The 12,920-nt window shown below is 41.0% G+C and overlaps 1 protein-coding gene across 1 annotated transcript in view; it reads right to left on the bottom strand.

Annotated features, from left to right (window-relative positions):
* LOC310952855 (carboxy-terminal domain RNA polymerase II polypeptide A small phosphatase 1-like) overlaps positions 1-12,920 on the bottom strand; it is a 31,398-nt gene extending 18,478 nt beyond the window's left edge. The window contains exon 1 of the mRNA XM_083921648.1: positions 12,608-12,920. Coding sequence (XP_083777774.1) covers positions 12,608-12,680 — 73 coding nt within the window. The 5' untranslated portion in view covers positions 12,681-12,920. The remainder of the gene's footprint in view (positions 1-12,607) is intronic.

Here is a 12,920-nt window from a genome sequence, read left to right on the forward strand (position 1 = left end):
CACGTGCATGTCTTTGGACTGTTGGAGGAAGCCAGACCCAGAGAGAACCCTCGAAGACATGGGGAGAACATCCAAACTCCCCAGCCCGGATTCAAACCAGAAACCGTCTTGCTGTGAGGCGACAGCGCTAACCACCGCACCACTGTGAATCTGATCAAATGTCCCTCCTTCTGTTCCTGAGTTATGATGCTGAATAATCGAAAGAAACATTATGACGCCAGTGAGGTTGACCTCTGACCTTTTAGATATAAAATGTCATCACTCATCATTTTCATCCTTAGAGACATTTGCGTAAAATGTTGTCATAATTAGCTTAGGAATTCTTGAGTTATGGCCAAAAATATGTTTTGTGAGGTCACAGTGACCTTTGACCTCCAAAATCAAATCAGTTTATCCTTGAGTCAAAATAGACATTTGTGCCACAGTTGAGGACACAGATGGACGGATGGATGGACGGACAGATGGATGGACAGACAGATGGACAAGCAACCTGAAAACATTATACCTGGCCATGGCTGTCGCTTACACTGAGGCAAAAAAAATTCCTTCATGAGTTGTATAGCAATACTCTTGTAGAGAAACAGTAGATGGTGGTTTTACTGTCATCATAGTGACCATCATTTTGACTTGATTATACTGCATATCAGAGAATGACATTAACAATAATGCCTACAATAACAATGTATTATAAGCGTCATGACATGGCTCAGCAGGGTATTTATAAAAGGAGATATTCCCTATTGAAAGTCCAGATGAAATAGAAACTTAAGACTATCGAGCTTCTGTATCATGTTGCATTTCTAAGTAAAACAGGATAGGCAGGCAGGACACAATAACACTGTAAGGGATTTGATTTGGTCATTGAAAAGTGGGTGTGCTATAACAGACATGGAGATAACCCCCGTTACCGGAGCAGGCAGGCTAGCCCCTAGAACCGCAGGAGGTGGAGGAAGACGAGGGAAAGGATCATTATGAGTGCAGAATTAATGCTCCCATGAAGCAGCATTTCTTTGACTCAACAGATTTCATGGACAAATATTTATTGTATTTTATTAATGAATATGGTTTCAACATTAATCCTCCTCTACCTCTACTTGCGTTTTCACAATGTGCACTGGACAGAAAGCAATGACAGTGTGAAATTCAAAACTATAAATAGTTCATGACGATGTCTTAGGATTTGCATTTTTCTAGTTTAACATCACTAACCGTTGTAATAACAGCTATTGGCACACACAAGTGTAAGCCAACATTCCGTCCACTGGTGTCAGAGTGATGAGAGTTTTGAAAAAAAAGAAAAAAACACTGACAAATTAGCTGACCCGTGATGAGCAGTCAGAGCTGTCAGCTAAAGGCATTAGCATGGCGCTCAGACAAGACTGAATCTGTTGCCACACTGCGGGGTACATCATGGACGTGTCAACTTGCTTTGGGTGTAAATGTGTAGTGATTGAAAAGAGGCACAGATGGACGATGGCTATCTTGGTGAGCAGATGACAAATCGAGTTTGTGCGCAAAAACAAAACAAAAAAAAGTGTTATTATGCTGACTGAACTGCACTTAAATTCACTTAATTTAGAGAAATACAGGACCCAGAATTATAAAGCCTAACAAAACTGAATATGCAAACAAAGAAAAACTAAAAACAGAGATCAAATTCCAATATATAACAACGACTACCTCCAAACAGCACACAAATAAAAAATATTGTCACCTTTAAAAATTTTCTTTAGAAATCAGTGCTATTTGTCACTCTTTAGTCAAAGTCAACTTCATTGTCAATCTGCAATATGTGCCAGACATAGAGAGGACTCGGAAAAAAGGAAAGAAAAGAAAAAGATAGGTAACAATATACTTCACGTCTCTGTGTGTGCTAAGGTTTTAGCCAATAAAAAGTATTAAAAATAGCATGTGTCTAATCTTGTAACTCCATCCTCAAACTGTCAGTAAAACCTCACATTCCTGAAAAATTACAGCTCTGGACATACAAGCTTTCCGCCTGACAGCAACGATATACAACAACCTTTATCAACTTTTTATTTGGACCGGATTCGTCCCCCAACAAGTGTGACCTACTTTTAAGTGTTATTAACTATGACTTTGGCCTGCTGACTACTTCATACAGCTGGGCTGAAAGTGGACAACGCAACAGGAGAGCTATCATTATGGCCTGGGCATGCTTGTTGGGACATACCTCTCTTGGTCCCAAGATGAAAGGTTTGTGTGCAAACATGTGTGAAGGGACTGGGCAGGTGAAGCTTGTAGTATTAGGAAACATCACGCTGCTCAGTGCATTACCTCTTCTGATATTACACATAAGAGCACTTAAAATAGCCTGACAGAGCAGCTGCTGACAGCGCTTAAAATTCAATGTATGTATGTATGTACAGTATATATGTATATACTGTGTGTGTATAGTGCTGCATACTACCACCAGGCCATAAACAGTCACAAAAAAACTACAACTACAATTCACAGTAGGAAACAGCTAAGCTGTGTTTTTACAGCGCACAGAAATGCTGCAGTGAATACACAAAAAACATGACTTGAATTAAACCGCTGACTAGGGTCTGTAGAATATAGAATTAGCAGAAAGCATGCTATATCATGATACATGTATATTGTTGTTAAGTATCGGTATGGAAGATTTTGGCCACATCGTCCAGCCATACGATAAATGATCCTACTGAATTAGCGCCCCGCCCTGCCGCTGACACCGTATCCTCTACAACATCATGTCATCCTCAAGGCTTCCTAATGATCGTGTCTTGCAAATGTCACCATAAACAGAATCCCTGGCTGCACAGACGGCACTGGCTCCTGATAGAATGAGTTACGGTCCAAAATAAGAGAGGTCACAAAGTACAAACCACAAGCCATTTGAGGCTGGTTTCATTTACGCTCCCGGTTGGTTTCTAGCATGTATTAAAGATAATGTTCTGGATGCTCAGTAATACACTTCACCAGCTGGTATCCAGACAAGTCATTTGGATGAGAACCATGTGAGAGATGGCACATAATCTGCAGCTAAATGGGAAATATTTATATAAGAATAATAATAATAATAGTAAATATATATATATATATATATATATATATATATATATATATATATATATATATATATATATATATATATATAAAATATAATAAGTGGTCAGAGAAATACCAAGCTACAATGGTGAAAGTTAAAATGATGTGACCTTTACCACCCACCATTTGACAAGATATGAGTGCATCCCTTGATTTTTATCGTATGAAATACAAACAAAAACATGATAAAAGGATCAGCCATAAGAAACCCATGACACAAGACATGACTAGGCTGGCCTGACGTTTATGCATTCTTTTTATCTTGAAATGCAATCCTCTGTTATAGGTCTATAGTTGCAGAGTAGAGAGGGAATGGAAGTTGGAAAACAAACAACAAAAAATACTGTATTCAATAATATCATGACATAATTCTGATGTAATTTCAAAGTTGATAATCTGATTAAATTCTCATGTGAAATTGCAAGATGAGTTCCAAAGCACTGTCTTTACCATGCCTTTTATGTGATCACGTTTTCCTAAAGCTGAAGTCTCTAATTTTTTAATTAAAAAAATATTTTTTTTCATATTTGCTGAAGCTGTCACTATGTCCTGACAGCACAATGAGACAGTTGATCTGTAAAAAAGTTATGTACCTTCACCCTCTGTCCCTGTTTGCTCCTAGAGCCCTCTCTGTGTGCTTCTAATGTCATCTGCTAGAGTCCACTGTGCCGTGTTTTCAGAAGCATATTTTAGTGTACCATTTAGCCCCGCCCCCTAGCCGACCTTCCAAATGTGACATGCTGATGTTTAGCAGGTAATGTTGATCGCTTCACCACCTTAGCATGTTAGCATTTGCCAATTAGTACTAAACACAGTGCAGCTGAGGCTGATGGGACTGTTATTAGTTTGGTCAGAAACCAAAGTATTGGAAAAAAAAAAACATTTGAAAAAAAGTACTGATGATCATGCAACAGGAAGAGCAAAGGGATCACAAACATTGTTACACTTCATCCTGAGGGGGAAAATGAATGTGTGTATCACATTAGGGGTGTATGGTATGAACGGAATAGAGTCTATACCTATAGTATACTGTATCTCTAGTATAGACGGTAGGATGGTAGGGATTTGCGCTACCGTATGGATTTTGACTCTACCGTGTAACTGGCAGAGCAGCCCTGACGTAACCACAGCAGAAGGAATATTTACTGGCAATTTGAGTAGAAGCCTACGTGAAACAGTAATGCATGGCTGTAGTGGCCGATGTTGGCTGCTGTTTTCTCTCGCATCTTAGTGTGTCAACGGCGCGCTGGGAGACCTGCTCCACATGCTTCCTGTAGGCGTGTGGCCATGGTGCTCCGCATGCTCCCACTACATTCTTCTTCGTGTGCTTCTGAATCGCTCCTCTCAGCCTGTTGTTCTTGCAATCGTTTCAGTCTGGTTAAATCAACACCACAATGTTTCTTTCTACCTTGAAAAAATGAAAGGTTGACAGAAATAAAAATGGCAATTCAACAGCAAATGGAAAGAGGAGTATTTGTTTATAACTGTCAATGTGAAGCCTGTGTGTTTACTCTGCGACAAGTGTATCTGTGGGAAGCAAAAATCCTAAAAAAATGAGTCGGTAAAGTCACAAGTAACTTAACTTATCAGATGAATGTAGTTAAGTAAAAAGTAGAATATTTCCACTGAATCGCAGAGTTGAAGTATAAAGTTGTATTAAAAGTAAATACTCTAGCCTCCAATGTGTACTTACTGTAAGTACAGTAAGCATTTATATAGAAATCAAAAGATAAATCAATATACCGCAATATAATACTGATACTGTCTTAAATCCAAATTATACCGTGATATTCATTTAAGATCATACAGTACAGCCCTATATACATTGCAATGCAATTCTTCCAACAGTAATTGAGATATTTTAGTGTGGACCCCGCCTCTAGCGTGGCTAAAAATAAAGTGGGAGCTTAACATGGGTGTACCCATTTCCTCAACATAATGGGATACATCATGATAAAAAGCCTAAAAAGCTATTAAATTGGATTGGATATAGAGTTTTACAATCATAGATGATACACAGGGTTTACATGACGCTGTGCATAAGAAAAGTCTAAGTTGTAAACATCAATACATCTAGAAGTGCATCAGTGAAACCTCCAAATCAGTACATTACCGGTGTGTCAAGCCATGCCCAGCAGTTTGTTCGCTTTACTCAAAAATGATGTCACGCGTTATATACATAGCTTGTGCAGCGTACACAGTTCTCCTCTGAGGTGCCCCTTGTTACATGTGCGGGTTGGATCCGGATCTGCATCTGGGTCATGTAGACTGCATGCAGGACCAGGGACAACCTTTAAGCACCGACACTCTGGTATTTCGGTGCTACACAGTTCTAACAAGTAAGCTCATTCACACCACAGCAGGTGTTATGATGACGTAATGTATATCTTTGGTTATGGAAAGGCGCCGACATAATTGAAGAACTTGCATCGGTGCGTTCTACCACGGCTGCGCCCGTTTAAAGCGTGGATTCCCCGTTTGCAGCGGAGAAAAAGCTGCAGTTTTAAAAAACTCACCCACGATTCTTTAAAGTGAGGGAGTATTTTACATAGAGACCCAACAATGTAGCGCTCTGTAAGTGTTGAAAATTGGAAATGGCTTATCACTGAAGTACAACCGCTATGCACTTACATTTGAAGCAATCACATCTCGGAGGGCTTCCTCAAGACGGCAGCAAGACAGAACCCTGCGCCCAAGAATGATATAACAAGAAAGGTATTTTAATCAATTAGATGTAGAGTAATCCGTTAGAATTGAGATAAAATTGTAGGTGCTCCTCTGGGACCTAATCTCCCAGAGTTCCTTTCATTACTTTATTGTACTGTCTTGACAGTGATGGTGCTGTCGGTTTACCTTCTACGTTGCATATTCAAAAGTGCACAATAAAAACGTGACACTGAATGTGAAACAGCACATTGTAAAAGAAGAAATGTGAATATTTGGTTAGCACGTTAATTAACGGAAATTATTTGACTTTTTTATTTTAATTCATTTGCAGTTTTTTTTATAATGCAACAGTGCTCTGAGTGAAAAACGTTAGTCTGGAACGCTGATGTTACCTTCTTAAAAACCATTCACACAAATGTTTGCTTACTAAAAGCCTGACTTTGAGGACTGAAGTTCCTGATTTCCGATTACAATGAATCGAGCATACACTTCAGTGAGGAGCTCCACCTGGCCGGACCAACCGCTGCTGACTGATGTAAACAGCGTCACTAATAGAGTGCTGCATTTGAATTTTGCGTGGTAATGTGGTCACAGACACTCAGATGTATTTCTGGGCAAAACAGCAAATACAAGTGCTTTCACTAGTGGCTCATATGATCAATCACCATTGTTTTAACTGACTATTTTACAGATATTAACTTTACAGAAATTAACCTAGATGAAAATCTTTCAGGTTACAGCTTTAACACTGATTTAATGTTTCTTCATCGCCCCCATGTTAAATGTTATTTCTGCAACACTGCTGTTATAACTCAATGCCACACCGTGCCTCACCTCTGAACATTTAACTTTACTGTAACAGCCGTGTACGAGTAAGAATCTGGCTCACACTAATGTTACACACTGTTGCTATAATTGTTTTCCCTTGGCCCACAACAATATAGAATTCCTCCAGTGATGAAATAAATCCATGTCATGACTATTTTAAGTACTTGATTCTCCAGCTCAGGGAAAGGGTTGCAATGACATACATTTGTTCGTTTTTCAGATGAATGAATAAAACATTACGAATAAAACAAATATTAATGAGACAAGTTTTTGATGCTTATTTAGACTGAATTTATTGTTATATTAATCGGGTAATAGAAAACAAATTAGTCGTTAGATTAATCAACTAATGGAAAAAAAAAAAGAATCGTTAGGTGCGGCCATATTAATCACATTAATGCGGTTGTAGCTAGACTCATTGATTGCACCTTAACTGCTTTTCTGCCCTTTGTTTAATCAGACCCGTGTGAATAATTAGGTAGCAGAAATGTGTAAGAAGCAAACTGTACTGCAACATTCCTCACACCTCTCTGCCCCAGAGGCTCAGACACTGATAATGAGGTTACAGCATATCCGAGGGTCAGCAACAGCCTCGCGCCACCTCAGCATGTTTCAGCCTACTTAGTTGAAAGCAGGCTTATCTGGGACCCTTTCAGGCGAGGCATGCCTCTGTACCGCTTCTATTCCTATCCAGACACAGAAAGAATGAGGCCTCCCACGACCGACTTTCTGCAACTCGGACACCTGATATCCTGTTACAATTTGACAACTCGCTTCACACCCCTACAGAGAAAATGGTATAGCAGGCTCACGGCGGCCAAGCTGGTCAGGTCAGATCGAGGTTTAAACTTCTTTGCATCTGAAAATGTTCACCCTACAGTCCGTCTCATGTCCAATGACAGAAAAAACTACTGTAGTTTTTCCAGCTGGCGATGTTGATGTTCTGACTTCAGTGAGAAGGAAATGTGGCCTGGCGGTGCAGAGAACAATCACTGAAAATAATCTTAACTTTTAAGTTTACATTTAAATCAAATCAAATTAATCTTTAATTATATGCCACTTTTCATACTTTGACAGTAGCACAAAGTGCCTTGCATAAAATAAAAGCAAATCGAAAAACTAAACAAAACATGAACAACAAAGAAACACCATGAAAACCCAAACCTTCCACCCCCAAAAATATACACACTGAGATACAAAACAACATACACACTCACGTACACACGTAGCCATACACACACCCACACACGAGTTGTAGCTGATGAGACATGGCTAGGCACCGAGATCTGAGGTGAGAAAGAATCTAACTTTGGGGGCCGTGCACACTGAGAGGAATCATGGTCCATGGCTGCAGGGGGCGCCGCCACAGGGACCCCACCCCCCCCCCCCCCCCCCCCCCTAAGGTAAAAAGAATAGAAGGTAAAAACAATAAAAAATATAAGAAGCATAAAAGGAATTACAATGAATCAAAAAAGTCAGTTAAAAGCCTGTTTAAAAAAGGTGGGATTGAGCCTCTTTTAAATAAACATCAGCATTCTCTGTGGCCCTGAGGTTCTCCGGCAGGCTGTTCCACACTCGGGGGCCATAATAAGTGAATGCCGCCTCCCCATGTGTTTTAGTTCTTACTTGTGGTATGGTTGAAAGGCCAGCACCGGAGGACCTCAGGTTCATTGATAGCATTATTGTGGCCATAAAGCTTTGCACTTTGCAAAGTCTTTCAAAGGAAAGACTCCTGAAAAGAACGGTTTATACTGTAGTGCCTATGTGGCTGCAGCAACTTGTGAACAGAAGGGTTGAAGACAGCTCCCCCTTTTCCTATTTTTCCGGCTCCTCACTCTGGACAACAGCTAGGTTTTGGACTCATTGGCCAGAGGGAAGTAATCCGAGAACAGGTTGGAGTCCCCTCGTAAACTAGACGGTGCTGCCACCCTCTGACTGGACTCTGCACTAAGCACTGGCTGGATTTCTTTCCTCACCCTGCCTCCCCAGATCCCAGTGTATGACTGTCATTAAATTAACTCATTCATTTTGATTTCATCAGTTCCTTTGGATTCTATTCACGAGGAGTACCACGCATCACTGTGTGATATGATAAAACGTTTACATAATCTTACATTGTCTTCTTTCATACAATCACAACTGATCATTTATCAACAACTGTCCAAACCATGGAAAAACAAATGGCACAATCCTGATCTCTCTGTGGTAAATGGACTCAAGGCACTTTCACACTATTTGTCACACTCATCCATTCACACTGATGGCAGTGGACATCTACATACCATCTTATCTAATCTAACCATTCACACCACATTTACACACCCATACCCAGCACAGGGAGCAATTCAGGGCAATCCGGGAATCGAATTATCGATCTCTCGAATGGAAGATGACAGCCGCCACTGTCTGGTCTGTCTGGTCGAAGGATAGTAAATGCATGACTGGAGTCACCAAGATAGTTTGACACACAGCCACAATCAAATAAAACTGACAGCAACCGTATCTGTTTAATGAAAATATTTGAAAAGTCTGGCCCCACCTCAAACACTGGAGCACAATATCCACTTGAGACAAGACTCTGAAAATAGAGACAATGAGCCCTGCAATATTATGCATTTAAGCATCTCAATAAGAAGTCAGTATTTATACTTTTCAATACCATGTAAAATATGTGTAAAATTAAACAGTTGATGGTAGGGCATCATCTGGGCGTTTTAGAGAGGGGATACATTTAATAGCAGACTGAAAATTGCTGAAAAAACAGTCTCAAAGAACTTGTGTCCACCTTTATCTATTTTCCCCATGTTCATCTTTATTAGTTATTGTCTGAAGAAAACACAAAATTGAAGACTTGATATGGGACATCATCTGTGCGTTTTAGAGAGGGGAAACATTTTGTAGCAGACCAAACGACTGTAGAAAATACAGTCTAAAAAAACATGTCTCTATAACTTTTGCTAGGAAAGAATAAAACTTCTTCATGTTTACCAACGTTACTTATTATAATCCTAAATATGTGCAAAAATCAAACACTTGATGGTAGGACATCATCTGTGCGTTTAACGGGATACATTTTGTGGCAGACTGAAAATCGCAGAAAATACAGTCTTAAATAATATGTCCCCCAATATTAGTGAACATGAGCTACTCTCAAAGACAGAAACCAGAGAAGCAAGTCTCATTTTTGTGATGACGTCAAGTATAACGTGTGAAGCTGCTCCATAGACAATGAACAGGAGAGTGATTTTGTCTGTTTTCTTTTTTATACCCAAATGAGCTTTATTCTATTGTAGTGCTTTCCGTTGTGAAACAGAAAATGTCCCCAAATACTCAGAGCACTCCCCTGGGTGCTCTCAGCGTCATCTAGCGTTTCACACAGGGATTCCGTAACAGCGCCGCAATGAAGAAATGCAGGCTTTTTCTTCATCCACAAAGACCAAGCAAAGGTGGCGTAAAGCCGCCCTAGTTGTGATTTCACGCAGAACTCCAGCATTCCCGGAAGCAAAAGAGGCGTTGGCGTCTATAGTAGTGTGTGTGTGAGCCAATCAGCACTGTAAATCAGCCACTTGAACCCAGCCTAAAACTGTCAACTTTATACTGGAGATGCACGATCCATTTTTTTCCGATCCAGTCCAATACCGATACCTGGGCTGAGCGTACCGGCAGATACCCGATACCGATCCGATCCTACTGTTAAATGAATGAACCGTATACTTTGCCATGTGATCGAAGGCATCAGCTTGACATAAAACATTTTTCCTTGTTAAAAAAAGGTAACAAATTAACACAGATATAAATGTACTTAAAGTGTTAAGTTAATTGATGACTCTAAATTGCCTGTAGGTGTGAGTGTGAGTGAATGGTTGTCTGTCTCTGTTCGTCTCTATGTGCCCTGTGATGGACTGGCGTCCTGTCCAGGGTGTACCCTGCGTCACACCCAATGAAGAAGAAGAAGAAAGAAGAAGAAGAATTCCTTTATTAATCAATTTTTTTCACTCTGTAATTATTACTATTCATGTTACACACACACCGGCTCCAAATACACACACGCACAAACAGGACCTATATACATGCAATTAATGGAGAGATATCAGAGCGAGGGGGCTGCCAAATAGATCGGCGCCCTGAGCAGTTGTGGGTTCGGTGCCTTGCTCAACAGCACCTCAGCAGTGCCTAAGAGATGAACTGGCACCTCTCCGGCCACCAGTCCACACTCCATTCATGGTCAAAACAGGGACTCGAACCAGCGACCTACGGTTCCCAGCAGAGTCACGGTCGGAATGCTGGATCGGCCTCATTCATCCGATTTCCGCTAATTAGTCAATATCGGAGCCGATATCTGATCCAGGTATTGGATCGGTGCATCTCTACTTTATATGTTATAGTAACGCAACTGTCAGCAGAGAGAAGGACAGAGACGGACTGTAATAGCCCAACACGTGTGTGAGAGATGGAGAGCGAGAAAAGAGAGGGGGGGAAGAGATGTTTCTGGAAGTTTTACAGCGCCGTCAGCCTGACGCTGTTGCAGCTCTGTGACTACCCCCGCTGCACAACAGATCTGTCCCCCCATTCTGTCTCCGTACCTGTCACACTGACAGACGGGCGTAATAAAGGTGCAACAGCCCGCAAAGAACAGGCAGTGTGAATGGGGCTTATAACAGATTTCCCAATACATCGCCTATGGAGCAACTCCACACTTTATACCTGAGAGTTTTAGCACTCTAATTTTGGGATTTGGGAGAGAGTTGTTCACGGTAACTAATATTTAAGATGTTAGAAGTAACACATTGATTTTGAAAATGGGCTCGGTTCCCCTTTAAAATGAGACATTTGTGGTACATTCAGGAAGCACTATAACCCACTGATATCAGATAATGAGAGCCACACTACACACACACTACTTAACAGACTGGTGAATTACTGTTTCAGTGATAACACACGTGGTAGAGGCTAGCCCACAGAATGACACTTTTTCTTTTAGCATCCTTACTGTTCATAGAGACAATCTCTTCCTAGGATAGCGATCTCTTCCCCTGTCTCAATGTGCAATGGTGATATTTTTTACCCTATATAAAAAGTGTATAAATATGAGTTCCTGTTAATCTTATTTTCTATATTTCCCTGTATTTATATTGTTCATATTTTTGCTAGACTGTTTCTTAGTGATGCTCCATCTATGTTTGCTATCCACCTGATTCTGTATAAAGGAAATGTCCCCTTTGTGGCCACAGTAGCTCAGTCCAAAGGTGACTTGGCTGGGAACCGTAAGGTCGCTGTTCGAGTCCATGCGTGGACCATGAATGGAGAGTGGACTGGTGACTAGAGAGGTGCCAGTTCATCTCCTGGGCACTGTCGAGGTGCCTTTGAGCAAGGCACCAAACCCCCAAATGCTCGGGGCGCCTAAACATTGGCAGCCCCCTCACTCTGACATCTCTCCATTACTTGAATGTATGTGTGTGCGCGTGTGTGTGTAACGTGAATAATATAATAACAGAGTGAAATTGAATTTGAATAAAGAATTCTTCTTCTTGTTGTGGGACTAATAAAGGAACTAATAAAGGAATATCTCGGCTCAACATCAAAGTCCAAAACAATAACAGTGAACTGTCAAAGTGACCCCGCCCACTTTGAGTAGAGCCATTATTTCTCCCGTTTTACTCACTCTGCATAAACGCGTTAAAAACCGAGGACTTAGTGACTTTTCTTTATACTTCAAAGACGTTTAAATAAACGTGAATGTGCTTTTGTGTACATATAAAGCACATAGGCGGCCGCCCACGGCTCTGGCCTACCCCGAAATGCACCCGCTGAAAACCTCCCCAAAGCTATTCAGAGTGTAAGAATGTCACTGAGGCGCATATGTGTCTCTGAGAATGCGAAGACGGTATCAAAGCTGGTTCGCGGACTCACACTTAACTTTCGTGACACCGCAGCGTCCTAAGAACACCGCCGTGTTGCGCCTCACCGACATCGTCATGCGCAGCTGGAAAAAGTTCCAAAAACTTTGCCTCAAACTCACCGTCCTCCCGACAAGTCGCATTTTCCTCCTCGTCTCTGGTTACTTGCGTGATTATCGACGGCGAATGGTCCATTAGGTCCGTCACTCACAAGACAAGGACGTTGTTGCTGTATGGAATTAGTTCGGGGAGTTATGGCAAAAGAATTATTTATATTTCGCCACTCCCTGTCTGCAAACGCGCATACTGAGCGTCAAAAGGAAGAAACGGCACAAAGGCGTTCAAAACAAACCATTTCCGGACCGAAGTGCTCTAAAATGGCCAAAGTTAAAAGTGTCTAAAAAAAAAAGGGTTGTTTCTAAAAGTTGTTACGTT

Source organism: Echiichthys vipera (assembly GCF_963691815.1).
Source record: "Echiichthys vipera genome assembly, chromosome: 10".
Taxonomy (NCBI): domain Eukaryota; kingdom Metazoa; phylum Chordata; class Actinopteri; order Perciformes; family Trachinidae; genus Echiichthys; species Echiichthys vipera.